Here is a 15,654-nt window from a genome sequence, read left to right on the forward strand (position 1 = left end):
CTTTATTATCAATTTCAACAATTTTTAAATCCATTTTTAAATCATTATTTTTTTTTATAAATCTTCGATTGATTCTAACTTTATACTACAATTCAAAATATTTACATAACTTATTAGGTTATTTTCAAAATTCTTCAAATGTTTTATCTTTTTTATTAAAAAAATTTGCAGTGTTTATTTTATTTTGTATCATTAATAATATTTTATCATTGTTATTCATTAAAACAAGAAATTATTTAAGAAATTTAAATCGAAATATTTTCAGCAAAGAAAAGTTTAAATTCAGAATTCTTCCATTTTTATTTATTCTTTTTTTCATTCGATCATTTGAAACATTTGATAATATAACCCAAACACTTATTATATCGAATTCAAAATGAATTTGAAAATATTGATTTATATAAAACTCGAACAAAATATCTTATAATTAATGGAAGTGTTGAAATAATTACAGATTATGCTTTTTCTAGTTGGTCAAATTTAGTTTCTGTTGAAATTGGCAATTCAGTTACATCAATTGGTAATCGTACATTTCTATCATGCTCTAATTTAACAACAGCTATTATTGGAGAAAGTGTTACAACAATTAATGAATATGCATTTTACGGATGTTCCTCATTAGAAATAGTTATTATTGGTGAAAATGTCAAAGAAATTTGCAACAACACATTTCGTTCATGTTTTTCATTACGAAACATTACAATTCCAAAGTCAGTTACATTAATTGCATCAAATTCTTTTATAAAATGTGAAAATCTTCAATTTTTTAATGTATCTGATGAAAATGATAATTACTCCAATAGTAATAATGGAATTCTATATAACAAAAACTTTACGACAATAATTTGTTATCCATTGGGAATCAAAAATGAAACATTTGAAATTCCAAATTCAGTTATAACAATTGGATGTTATGCATTCTATAAATGTTTTTCATTAACAAATGTCATAATTTCAGATTCAGTTATAACAATTGAAGCTTACGCATTTTATCATTGTTATTCAATAACAAATATAACAATTCCGAATTCAGTTCAAATAATTGGAAGTCATGCATTTTGTAGATGTACTTCATTAACAAATGTAATAATTTTTCATTCAGTTACAACAATTGGAAGTTATGCATTTCAATCATGTTCCAAATTAATAAATATCACAATTCCAGATTCAGTTACTTCAATTGGCGATGCAGCATTTCAGTCATGTTCCAAATTAATAAATATCACAATCCCAGATTCAGTTACTTCAATTGACTATGCAGCATTTCAATCATGCGATAACTTGAAAAATATTATAATTGGAAATAGTGTAACAACAATTGGAAGTTCTGCATTTCAATCATGTTCATCATTAGAAACAGTTATCATTGGTGAAAGTGTTACAACAATTGAAAGTTATGCATTTCAACACTGCTCTAATCTTACATGTATATATTATAAAGGTTATTCTTCACCAACATTTCAAAATTCAAATGTCTTTGATAATATAACAGCAAAATATGTTATGACATCAGATTTATATGAAGACGCAACATTTGGTACACTCGATGTATCTAAAGGCTCATCAATTGAAGGATGTGCACAATATCCATGGCCAACACACACATTTACTAAATCAAATACTTTTACTAATACATTTACACAATCAAGTACATTCACTAATACATTTACTAAATCATTTACATTTACATTTGAATCTTTAAATAATTATATGACAACATTATCGAATTCAATTATTTTAACGAATTCATTATTTATTACACAAACATTAACATTAAATAATATATTTTCAACAAATTCATATTCAATTACAATAAATAATTCGATATTCACATATATTAAGAGTGAAATCTTTTCATATGAATATATAATTTATCAATATTCTACATATTATTTTTATTATTCTAATTTCTTTACAGTCATTTCATATATTTTTACTGAACGAAAATCTATTTCAAACGAAGTATTAATTGGTATTATATGTGGCTCGATTGGATTTATTTTATTAATCACTGGAATTATTATATTTGTAATTCACAAAAGTAAAAATGAAATTTCAACATCAACTATGAATATTAAATCTAAATATTCAACATCAACATGTAAAACGGAACAAATTGATGAAGAATTTAATCAACATATTGTTAATGAAGAAGATCAATGGATATAATTCACAGTAAATATTTTAAATGAAAAATGAGCAACAATTGTTCATTATCATTACATTGATTATTATTATTAAACGAAAGAAAATTTTGATCGATATTATACTTTCTCCGCTGTTTTATACAGTTCCAGTTTATTATGAACATTTTTAAATAATTGGCATTTTGGGTAATTCTCATTTTCGAAGTTCAATATCACGAACAGTATAATCCTTTTGCCAACTTATGTCGACGTAGAGATTCTCATCGTCTAAGGAAATACATAGTATAAACAAATACATCAACAAATTTATAACAACAATTTATTAATTTTTATTATTAATGAAAAATCCAAATAATGTAATCAAGAGGTTATTTTACATTGATAACTTTGTGGTTATGATTAACTTTAATCCATTGAATGCATTGTGAACATTGTGTTTTTAAACTCGGTCCATTACATAAGTCTTTTTGCCATTATCTCTTCGTATGTGATAAACATTCATTGTTTCATCTTTCATTCATTTGATCCATTAAAACACATGAATAAACTTTGGTGATTTCAAAGTTTTAACATCATTACAGTGATAGAAATATATATTAGACCTGTTTCTTGCCCTACAGCATTTACAATGTTCCAAGTATTTTTGTTCATGTCTTATGAAAATGAAGTTAGTTGACACACAATGTGGTTAACATTATCAAAGATATGACCTAATAAACATGATTACTTCGATAAATTTAACTTGCATTTTAACTTGAAAACATTTTGCAACATATAAATTTTCATAAAAAATGGATTAACACATTAAATGAGTTTACATGTGAATTAATTATTATTTATTTTAATTTTTTGGTTAAAATACATTAATTCAGAAAAAGCAAAATTAAAATCATGTACTTTAAATTAGATTTGCAACAATCAAACTTAAAGTTCTAATGAATTTCTTAAATTTATTTCAAATCCAAAGAATACATGGAAAATAATGATGTTTTAATTTAAACATGGCTTTAAACCGTTCATTCAATGGTTTACATGGTGCACTTGACGATATTTCAGATGAACCAAAGCCTTTTATATGCAAACCAGCTTGTGTATGCAGGAACAGTAAAGTGCGCCGAAGCAAGACAATTGAAATAAAAGTGCATTTCCTGTCGTTTTCCCTTGTATATCAAACCGTTTTTTAACGGTTTGTTTGCTAACAAAATTTGAGCGGATATGTGTTTTGTTAAGTTTTTCTGAGTTTATTTTGTAGCGGCTCTCTTTTTCTTTTGCATGTACAACAGATTTTAAGAAATAAAATTGGGTTTGTAACTTTTTGAATACTTGACTTTCGCCAAACTTGAAATCTGTGTTTGAAATCGAAAACTTACCTCATTTGAGCTATTCCGAAATATGGTGTATACGTATTTTATTTTCCATACATTGTTTACGATTAATTCAGACCATGTTCACATTTGCTCAAAGTTATTTATACTAAACATTATTTTTTATAATTACTTAAAAAATAGATTATTCAATATTCTACATATTATATTTAATATCTTTCCGATTTATTTACATTCAACATGCTTTTTGTTATCCCTGATATTTTATTTATCTTGTTTTAAATCAATAATTTCATTTTTAAAACTTCGGTTGTGTTTTATTTCAGGAGCCCATTTAAAATATTTATGTAATTTATTGGATGAACACTATCTTCTATTTGTTTTATCTTTTTTTCAAAAATTTACAGTGTTTATTTTATTTTGTATCATTAATAATATTTTATCATTGTTATTCATTAAAACAAGAAATTATTTAAGAAATTTAAATCGAAATATTTTCAGCAAAGAAAAGTTTAAATTCAGAATTCTTCCATTTTTATTTATTCTTTTTTTCATTCGATCATTTGAAACATTTGATAATATAACCCAAACACTTATTATATCGAATTCAAATGAATTTGAAAATATTGATTTATATAAAACTCGAACAAAATATCTTATAATTAATGGAAGTGTTGAAATAATTACAGATTATGCTTTTTCTAGTTGGTCAAATTTAGTTTCTGTTGAAATTGGCAATTCAGTTACATCAATTGGTGATCATGCATTTCTATCATGCTCTAATTTAACAACAGCTATTATTGGAGAAAGTGTTACAATAATTAATGAATATGCATTTCACGAATGTTCAATAATAAATATCATAATTCCAGATTCAGTTTATTCAATTGGTGGTTATGCATTTCAATCATGTAAATCTTTAGGAACAGTTATCATTGGTGAAAGTGTATCATTTATTGGTATTTATGCATTTCAATACTGCTATAATCTTACATGTATATATTATAAAGGTTATAGCAAACCAACATTTCAAAATGATTATGTTTTTGATAATATACCAGCAAAATATGTTATGACATCAGATTTATATGAAGATACAACATTTGGTACACTCAAAGTATCTAAAGGCTCATCAATTAAAGAATGTGCTCAATATCCATGGCCAACACACACATTCACTAAATCAAATACATTTACTCAATCAAATACATTTACAGACACATTCACTAAATCAAACACATTTACTAATTCAAATACATTTACTAATACATTTACTCAATCAAATATATTCACTAAATCAAATACATTTACTAAATCAAATACATTTACTCATTCAAATACATTTACTAAATCAAATACTTTTACTAATTCGAATACATTTACTAAAACATTTACTCAATCAAATACATTTTCTAATTCAAATACATTTACAGACACATTCACTAAATCAAACACATTTACTAATTCAAATACATTTACTAAAACATTTACTCAATCAAATACATTTTCTAATTCAAATACATTTACAAATTCGAATACATTTACTAAATCATTTACATTTACATTTGAATCTTTAAATAATTATATGACAACATTATCGAATTCAATTATTTTAACGAATTCATTATTTATTACACAAACATTAACATTAAATAATATATTTTCAACAAATTCATATTCAATTACAATAAATAATTCGATATTCACATATATTAAGAGTGAAATCTTTTCATATGAATATATAATTTATCAATATTCTACATATTATTCTTATTATTCTAATTTCTTTACAGTCATTTCATATATTTTTATTGAACGAAAATCTATTTCAAACGAAGTATTAATTGGTATTATATGTGGCTCGATTGGATTTATTTTATTAATCACTGGAATTATTATATTTGTAATTCATAAGAATCGGAAACAAATTTCAACATCAACACCAAAAGCCATTTCTAATTCATCAACAGATAACAAAAGCCTAACAGAACATGTAGACCAAGAACTCAATCAACTTTTTAATAATGAAGAAGATCATTGGATATAATATACAGAAAACTAGAGTTCTCAGTTAGGTACAAACCATTTGGCTGAGCCCTCAGCCATAAGTAAATAATATGTTGCATAAGATTGAATTGCTTGGCGAAGCAGACATGCCAAAGCCAACAACTCTCTTTTTATGAATACTTTTTTAAATAATTGTGATTCGTTGGAAATATATTTTCTGAGAGAAAAAAGTAACACTGTAATGATATCATCGTTTAATATAATTTACAGAAAACTTATGCGATGTTCAACGTGTATAATATTTTGTAATTTCATAATTTTTTGTTTTCTGAAATGTATAAATTTGTAAAATAAAAAAATTGGTATCTAAAAAACAGTTTATACATTTAAATTTTGTGTATTTTGTTCTTATCATAAAAAAAGTAAATCATTTTCTTCGACACGTTTGGTAATTTGTTCAATTCCGCATCAAACGGCTTTCCGATGATATTTCTCATTTCCACAAAGCAGAAAACAGCCGATTTCCTTACCTCAACTCTTTCGTCATTTAACATTGGCTTTAATTTATCGATTATCACATGAATTTTTGGTGCCAAATCTTTAGCCTTTGTTCTTCTTATCACAAGCGTCAGCACGTCCACAGACGCCAACGATACGTCACTTTTGAAGTAATTAACCGTTTCGGTTATCAGTTCAGAGTTTGCCACTTTTGATAAACGTTCGATACATTTTTCGATTTCTTCGAAATATGCGGATCGAATCAAGCCAACTAAGTAAGGAATTGCTTGCCGAAAGTACTTCCCCTTTGTTTCCTCAAAGAATTGTTGCAAGTATATTATCGGCTCATATTTATTTTTGTTTCCATCGATTAAATGCAAAATGTTTTCAAGTCTTTGTTCCGGGTTTTCGACGTTTTGTAATTGTTGTGAGAACACGCGAATTGGTTTTTTGCTTCCATCGACTGAAGGTTCGAGATGTAATGTTCTTAGTAAATGTTTCCAATTTTCGCCAACTGAATTTGCAAATGCTTGAAAAACATTCGGATTTACTTCGTTAATCTTGTTCAGTAAGCCAACAGACAGCGCAGAAAACCTTTGCTCGTTTGTTGTTTCGTATACAGAGCAACAAACGGGAAGTAATTCCTTCATGATTTCATTCTGCATTAACACAGATTCATGTTTTCGGACAATATTTGCAGCAAATGATAGAAGTGGCGGCGACGGAGGGCATTTTAGCCCAATGAAAAGAAGGATTTCGCCGGAATAATGTGTAGATAGTAAACGAAGAACGGCTGACGCGTTAAGAGATATACGTGAATTGGTTTGGTTTGCTTTGCCAAGTAAAATTGTTATGAGGTCGCTAAGATGATAATTAAATGATTGTGGAATAAGTGGAATGATGTCAATAATCAGATTAAGTGATAAAATAAGTATCGACTCATTGGAGCTCTTTAGACACTGCATAAAACCTGTGGCAATTTGTGTTGAATTATTTTCAATTGTCGAATAATCTGAAGAAGAAAATGCACTACGTACTGTGTTAAGGAAAATACTTTCGTTACCTTCCGTACAAACAAAAGAAGGAATATCTTCGATTTGTTTGCGTTTGTCATTTTTTGAATCTGTCAATATAAAAGATGAAGAATGAGGTTTGAACTGAACATTTTTTGGTGGTTCTTCAGGTTGTGGATTAGGTTCTATAGTAATATGTGGGACTTGTTCTGTGTTTTCTAATTCTGTTTTGGGAAGGTTAAATGAGGTGACGGTTTTTTCTGAGATTTTTTTCGGTTTTTGATTCGTTTGTAGAGACTGCATTTTCGCTTTGAGGATTGATGAAATATCAAATGTTGTCTCAGCTCTTAAATCGTTTTCGAAGTTGAAGTTTGGTTTTGACTTGGAGTCAATTTTAGTACGCATTTGTTGGAATTGCTTTTTAATTTGGGCAGGTGATTTTGAAACAAATGAAGGAGGATTTCTTTGCTTTGGAACTGAAGTAGGTTCAGTAAGTTTTGATGGCTGTTGAATTGTCTTTGGTTTGTGATGTTCGAATGTATCTGATGTATTTAATTTTATTTGTTTGTCAGTGGAAACATTTGCTTGTGTAAACTTCGCTCTGGTTTTCTCATCAAATTGAGAAAGTAAAATCGATTTTCGTTCAGGAAATTTCATTAACAATTCATTTAATGCATTCCTTGAGTTTTTTCGTGCTTCAGACCCAGCATCTGAAATTAAGATTTTAAGCGCTTTTTCTATCTTTTTGATATTTTGTTGGATATTTTGGCGTGACCATTCATTGATTATGATTTCAAGACATTCTGAAACAATATTTCTGTGGATTTGTGACTTGGATGAAATCTCTTCAAAAAGAATTGACAAGACTTTCTTCGACTGACAATATCTTGTAATTGAAAAAATAACATATTTGCATGAATGAGATATTATTTGTGTTCCATGTGTCGTTGGTTGGAATAAGTTTGGAACTATTGTTTCAACAGCTTGTTCAAATTTGTCTTGAAGTGATTTTACTAATTGTGATAAAAAGAGACAGCTATATTTAACTAGTGTGCTCCTGAAATTTAACACACATGGTATCAATGCAGTGATTATTTTCATTAATTGAGAAGTGAATGATTGATAATTTCCAATATTTCCTTGGACTAAAGACATTCCTCTTTGTATCGCAGCAAGTTGATCATCCCAGTCCTTGCTTGATTCAAACCTCAATATTAAATCTTGTGTTTCTTTTAATGCGGTTTTTTCATTTGTGATAGGAATTGGTTCAATATTTTCACCAATTGTATTGAACATGCTTGCAATAACTTGCGATATATCATTCGTTGTTTGATTTTTTAGAATACTTTTTGGTTGATTCCCTTCATTCATTTATTTGTGGACGTTTATAATTCCATACGAAAACGTTCTCCAAGTAAATCGTATGAAACTAATTAAAATTGAAGGTGTATGAAGTCGAATTTTCAAAATACTACTACGTAGTTACCTATTTACAGAAATAGATAGTGTGATAGTTCAAATAATCAAACAAATTCAAATCATAATATTATGATTTAATTTTTTGATCGAAAATCAATAAAAATATTTCATACTAAAACATAAAGAAACATAAGGATAAAAAAAGTATTCATAAAATTTTGAGAAATTCGATTAATGTTTAGAAATGTATTTTTTTAGTCAATCTCTTTGACAACATAATCACCATAATCAATTTGAACTTTCGAACCAGATGGAAAGTCCATGATGACAGTATTAATGAGTCTTTCATCCTTGACTTTTTGAGGTTCTTTATAATTTCCATGATTTGTTTTTTCGTAGTCTTCCTTTCTTTTAGCAATGAATTTTTCCTTTTTTTCAATATCCTTTTTTAGCTTTTTAGCTTCTTTTTGAAGTTTTGATATTTCTTGCTTGTTTTCATCTTCTAATCTTACTAAATCTTTCTTCTTTTCCTCAATCCTAGCTGCAAGTTCTTTGATTTTTTCATCATTGTTCTTGATGATTTCTGCATATTTCTCGGCATCCGTCATTTCGAAAATATTTGTCAATACTGTTTTCTCACAAAAAGCTACTGTCATTTTTTTGGGAAGTGAACAGAATAAACGGGCGAAAATAAACGTCCATTGAGTTACTAATGTCCAAACTTCCAACAGCAGAATCGATAAAAAAAGTAACTGATATCAACCAACTACAGAATGTTTGTATTGCATTACTTAAAGTATATGAAAAAGAAGAAAAAAAGAAAAAAGAATATCGAAATTCAGCTGCTGTTCTTCGTCAACAAATTAAAGCATCAGAACTTGAAAACAGCAGCCTTGTTGAGAAGGCAAAAATACTAGAAGAAATATCACGTAATACTGTTGATAGTAGCAAAGAAAATGAACGATTAAAACAAGAAGTAAATCAATTACAAGAAAAAATTAATAATATCAAAGAAGAAAACGCAACCAAATTCCAAACTTATGAAAAAGACATTGAAAGGTATAAACTTGCATTATCCAGACTCGAAACAGAAAATACACAATATCGAAATAACATAAAAGAATCCACAGCTGAAGAATCTCAATCAAATGCTGAGACTTCATCTTCGCAAGCCACCGAAAATGAAAGTCTCAAAAATATTAATTCCGAATATCAAAATCACATATTCCAATTAGAAAACGAAATTCTTACACTCAAAGAATCCCACAAAACAGAAATTGCTATGTTAAATCAACAGAAGTCCCTTGAACTCCAAACCAAAACAGATTCCTTCAATACACAAATCACAGATCTAAATAACACAATTCAACAACTTCAAATCGAAAACGACAATTTACAAAACAAAATCAATTCACAAAACGATGAACAAAAAGCTCTTGTTTCCATTATCGAATCCAACAAAACCAAAGCCGAAACACGAATCAATAAACTCAAGCAAAAAAACATAAAACAATTTAATGAACATAATCGCGAACTCCAAAAACTCAACGAAACGAATCAAAACTTATCATCGCAAATCCAAAAATATAAAACACTCGAAACAGAACATCAACAAACTCAAGAACAGATCACAAATTCAGAGCAGCGAATTCACGACTTAGAGACCGAATCCAAATATATGCTCTCCAAAATCAATGAATTAACCAATTCATTAACTAATTACGAAGACGTCAAAGCAGAAAACAAAACGTTGCAAGAAGAAAACGAAAAACTTCGTAGTGAACTTATTCAAACGAAACATTTTTCGCAAGAATACGAATCCGCTTATAAAGAATTACAATCGACAATTGAAGACAAGAATTCGACAATTGTTAAACTTAAAGGACTTTTGTCGCGTTCTGTTAAATCGGACCAAAGGAAACAACAAGTGATTGATGAACTACAACAAAATGTAATTCCAACAAATGTTGAGCCAATAGAAACAAAAGAACAAATCGAAGAATTGAAAAATAAAATTTTTGAGCTAAAAGAACAAATTAAAAACTCAGAAGCATCAAAGAAATTAAAAGATAAAAACAAAAGAATCACCGAAATGCTTGAAAAGTCAAACGCGTTATATACCGAACTATTCCAGAAATATCAAAATGTAATAAAAAATGGAACAGAAAAGAAATTGGAAAAGTTCGAAATATTTAATGTGTCGCCGAAAAATATAATAAGAAAAAAACAACAAAAGAAAAATAACGCAACTGATAGAAAGGAAAAGAAAATGGCAAAAAACGCATATTTAAGAAGAATTTTGTTGGAGTTCTTCTCCGCGGAATTGGACGACGAAAGAATGCAATTGATTCCAATGATTTTGGAGCTGGTGGGATGCACAAAGGAACAAGTCGCACTCGTCGAAAGGCAATACGAAAGAAAAAGAAACTTCTTCGCAAACGTTTCGGGCGTATTCGGAATATGAAAATTGTTTATTAAAGTTATGTTAGAAAGGAATTAAATTTTTCATTTAAATATTTATTTGTTGTTGTATATACCTTGGAAACACTTATTCGGATAATTCAGAACGCCATTATATATGTCACCGCAGCTTGTAGAATACATAAATAAGTTTAACCCATTACAATTGTAAAAAATCGTAATTCAAAGCTAACTAATATCTTTCAATGTTATAACTAAATAATTTTGACTTTGAAAAAAAATATGTATCATTTTGTCGAAGATCTTTATTTGTTCAAAACTATTGCTATAAAATGTGATAGTGTACCAATACCAACATTACTTTGATATTCAAACACTAAAAATTTTATTATTTCCACGAAAAAAATTTGTTGGTCGAGTTTAGTTTAGATGGTATCAATAATTCAGAAATAAAACCAAAAAAATTACACCGGAAAATGCCAGGACAACGTTTCCATTTTTCAAAATTGTTAGATTAATTTATCGTTTATTTCTGAGAAATGAGAAACGTTTCTTTCAATTACTGGCGGCTATATCATTATTTCATATAACATTTCCTTATCAAAAGCTATTGAACAATGTCCAGTGCACCCGAGCTTGTTACAATTTTACGAAGAGTTAAAGAACGTATAACGAAAGGAACTGGAAATTATTCAGCTATTCTCAAAATAATATCAGCTCGTATCGATGCCGAAGAAAAAATCGCAAGCTTATTAAAATCAACAATACCTTCCACCTATGATACAACAGATCCACTTGTTAATAACTTTATCGAAGAATTGAAGAAAGAACAAGAACAACACATACAATTTTCCAAAGAGCTTAAAGCCGAAGTTTATTCACCAGCAAATAAATACTCAACCACGATGCATGAAAAGCAAAAGTCACTTCTTTCCACAGTTAAAAAGACCAAAATGGGTCTTCTTAAGTTAATCAATGATAGAGAAAAAGCGCAAAAAGAAGTAGAATCAGCCAAAGCCAAATGTAATGGACTTCAAGGTCCACAACTTGAGAAACAGAATGCCAAAGTAGCCAAAGCCCAACAAGAACTTGCCAAGAAGACACAACTTGAAACCAAGAAAGCGCAAAGTGAAGCCTCCACATCCATTCCAATCATCCACCGTGACTTCAGCGACTTTGATTCAGCCCGTCTTTCCAAGCTCCAGGCGGCCATTGTCAAGTTCCAAAGCCTGAAGACATCAATGAACGGGCGAATTGACAGTGGTGCTAAAAGTTTCACAGAAAAAGTGACAACATATGATACGAGTGACCGAAGTCAGCAAATGGTCACAAGAGTCTTCGATACGTCGTCCAAAGATGTCAAGATCGAAGTACAAGGGGATGGCGAGCAAACACTTGTCGGAGTAGCAATTTCAGATTATCGAAGTGATGAGCCAAAAGATCTTCAATTTTCTCGAGGAGACCAAATCAAAATCTTGTCCAAACATAAGACAGGTTGGTGGGAAGGAGAATGTAACGGAAGGAAAGGTATGTTCCCAATGACATTTGTTCAACTCCCAGAAACAGTCCAAGTCAAGAAAGACCCAATTGGAGCCGTTTTCCTGTGCATAAAGGACTACATGAAGGCACAAACAGGAGACATAGAGTTGCACTCGGGTGATTTGGTGTACGTTGACTTTATTGCAAACGGAAGATGCAGCGGAACAAATTTGAGAGACCAAAAAAGAGGATACTTCCCACTCGACGCTTTGGAGCAAAGAGCTTAGCAATAGTAAAAATGAATATTCGCTCTTAGAAATATATGTTGTGAAAAAAGAATTTTTTTAATGTTTTGTAATCGTTTTATATGTGAAATATGTTATTATTATGATATCAAATGACATAATATAAAACTTTTTGTGACATTTGAATATGTTTTTCTTGTTAGATATAGATATAAGTACTTCTTATAAAAAGTTACAAAGAAAACAAAAATATTATATCAACACAAATAAAATAAAAAGAAATTATTATGAATTTACTTATTGCGGTTTATTAATATCAAATTGATCAAGAAAATTAAAATTATTGAAAATTATATCCATTGATCTGCTTCATTGTTGATAAATTCATTGATTTCTTTGTTAACATGCTCTGTGTTATTCGTTGATGATTTTGATATTACTTTCGTAGTTGATGTTGAAATTTCATTTTTACTTCTGCGAATTACAAATATAATAATTCCAGTGATTAATAAAATAAATCCAATCGAGCCACATATAATACCAATTAATACTTCGTTTGAAATAGATTTTCGTTCAGGAAAAATATATGAAATGACTGTAAAGAAATTAGAATAATAAAAATAATATGTAGAATATTGATAAATTATATATTCATATGAAAAGATTTCACTCTTAATATATGTGAATATCGAATTATTTATTGTAATTGAATATGAATTTGTTGAAAATATATTATTTAATGTTAATGTTTGTGTAATAAATAATGAATTCGTTAAAATAATTGAATTCGATAATGTTGTCATATAATTATTTAAAGATTCAAATGTAAATGTAAATGATTTAGTAAATGTATTCGAATTTGTAAATGTATTTGAATTAGAAAATGTATTTGATTGAGTAAATGTTTTAGTAAATGTATTTGATTTGGTGAATGTGTGTGTTGGCCATGGATATTGTGCACATCCTTCAATTGATGAGCCTTTAGATACATCGAGTGTACCAAATGTTGTATCATAATATAAATCTGATGTCATAACATATTTTGCTGGGACACCTTCAAAGACATAATCATTTTGAAATGTTGGTGAAGAATAACCTTTAAAATATATACATTTAAGATTAGAACATGATTGAAATGCAGAACTTCCAATTGTTGTTACATTATTACCAATGATAACTGTTTCCAAATTTTCACATGTTTGAAATACAAAATTTCCAATTGTTGTAACTGAATCTGGAATTGTGACATTCGTTAATTTTGTTGAAAAAAATGCAAATGTATAAATACTTTTAACATTATTACCAATAATAACTATTTCTAAATTAGAACAATATTGAAATGCACTAATACCAATCGTAATAACTGAATCTGAAATGATAACATTTTTGATTAAAGAACTTTTTTGAAATGCATATTTCCCAATAGTAATAACTGTGTTTGGAAGTTCAAATGTTTCATTAGATTTTCCTGATGGATAACAAAGTATTGTTGTAATACTTTTATCATAAAGAACTCCATCACATTCTGAATAATATTCATTTTCTTTCGATACGTCAATAAATTGAAGACTTGGACATTGTGCAAAAGCAGCTTCTCCAATTGAAGTTACTGATTTCGGAATTGTAATATTAGATAATCTTTCGCAAGATTCAAATGCATTGTTCCCAATTTCTTCAACATTTTCTCCAAGTTGAACTGTAATTAAAGAACTACATGTTTGAAATGCACTAATACCAATCGTAATAACTGAATCTGAAATGATAACATTTTTGATTAAAGAACTTTTTTGAAATGCATATTTCCCAATAGTAATAACTGTGTTTGGAAGTTCAAATGTTTCGTTCGATCTTCCTGATGGATAACAAAGTATTGTTGTAATGTTTTTATCATAAAGAACTCCATCACATTCTGAATAATATTCATTTTCTTTCGATACGTCAATAAATTGAAGAATTATACATTGTGCAAAAGCAGCTTCTCCAATTGAAGTCACTGACTTAGGAATTGTAATATTAGATAATCTTTCACAAGATTCAAATGCATTGTTCCCGATTTCTTCAACACTTTCTCCAATGTAAACTGCTTCAATTGCATAACAATGATAAAATGCTCGATCTCCAATCGTTTTAACTGTTTCACTAATTTCAACTGAAATTAATGAAGACCATTCAGAGAATGCACTACTTTCAATCGTTTCAATACCTGAAATAATAAGATGTTTTGTTTTAGTTTGATATAAATATCTTTTTTCATATTCATTCATATTAGTTATATTCAATGTTTGTGTTGTATTATCAAATATTTCATTTGAAAATGTTAAAAAGAAAAAAAATAAAAAATAAAAAAATTTTTGAGAAATAATTTGAGAAATAATTTTTTTATTTGTTGAAAAAAAATTCATTTTAACAAATAGTAAAATGAAAATAAAAATAAGAAATATTGGAGAATTAAAAAAGAATGAAAAATGTTTTGTTACAAATTGAAATGAGAATTCTCTACTTGCATTATAAAAAAAACCATTTTTATTTAATAAAAATATTGAAAGTGTGTAATTTCTAGATTGGAAATTTGTTAAATTATCAACTAATTTAAAATTGTTAAGTATTGAATCAAAAGAAATAAGATGAGAATAACAGTTGAAAAATAAGCCGAAATTTCTTGTTTCAGTTAATATTGGATAATTAATACCATTCGTATAAAGTTTATCTACATATTTTGATTTTTGAAAAAACATATTTTTTGGCAATGATGTAAAAAAGGATAAAATGCGTACATGCACTAGAAAAATAAGATAGTAGCTCATAAAATTAAAATATTTCCATGGAGACATGGAAAATTTGGATATTCTGGAGATATGGTTCTGTTTGCCAACTCAAAGCTTTTGAGTAAAATTGAAAGCACTCAGATTTTATTCCATGTAAACGTATTAAAAAGTTTTAATTATTTCTGATGATCATCAGACAGACTTTGTCAAATGATTTTTTCGGTTTCAAGTTGCTTCTTCGGCTTTTGGGTCAAACTCTAATTAACATAAAAATAAAAGCTTTGATACCTCAACAAGAGATAAATTAATTTCTCTTTTCTTTTTGTACAATCTCA

General features: G+C 28.2%; 4 protein-coding genes across 4 annotated transcripts; 2 read left to right on the forward strand and 2 right to left on the reverse strand.

Moving 5' to 3' along the window:
- Positions 1-5,865: 5,865 nt before the first annotated feature.
- Positions 5,866-7,647, reverse strand: GO595_003811 (uncharacterized protein; the record flags this gene model as incomplete). The annotated part of the gene is made up of 1 exon (XM_067916873.1): positions 5,866-7,647. One exon carries the CDS (start codon positions 7,645-7,647, stop codon positions 5,866-5,868), a length of 1,782 nt encoding a protein of 593 aa, XP_067776098.1.
- A 1,016-nt stretch (positions 7,648-8,663) lies between these two features.
- GO595_003812 (uncharacterized protein) lies at positions 8,664-9,065 on the reverse strand (the record flags this gene model as incomplete). Its single annotated transcript, XM_067916874.1, has 1 exon — positions 8,664-9,065. One exon carries the CDS (start codon positions 9,063-9,065, stop codon positions 8,664-8,666), a length of 402 nt encoding a protein of 133 aa, XP_067776099.1.
- Positions 9,066-9,121: 56 nt separating this feature from the next.
- GO595_003813 (viral A-type inclusion protein) lies at positions 9,122-10,873 on the forward strand (the record flags this gene model as incomplete). Its single annotated transcript, XM_067916875.1, has 1 exon — positions 9,122-10,873. The coding sequence occupies one exon, from the start codon at positions 9,122-9,124 to the stop codon at positions 10,871-10,873; it is 1,752 nt and encodes a 583-aa protein (XP_067776100.1).
- Positions 10,874-11,447: 574 nt separating this feature from the next.
- GO595_003814 (Variant SH3 domain containing protein) lies at positions 11,448-12,596 on the forward strand (the record flags this gene model as incomplete). Its single annotated transcript, XM_067916876.1, has 1 exon — positions 11,448-12,596. One exon carries the CDS (start codon positions 11,448-11,450, stop codon positions 12,594-12,596), a length of 1,149 nt encoding a protein of 382 aa, XP_067776101.1.
- Positions 12,597-15,654: the final 3,058 nt, after the last annotated feature.

Source organism: Histomonas meleagridis, assembly GCF_020186115.1.
Source record: "Histomonas meleagridis strain 2922-C6/04-10x chromosome Unknown contig_23, whole genome shotgun sequence".
Classification (NCBI taxonomy): domain Eukaryota; phylum Parabasalia; order Tritrichomonadida; family Dientamoebidae; genus Histomonas; species Histomonas meleagridis.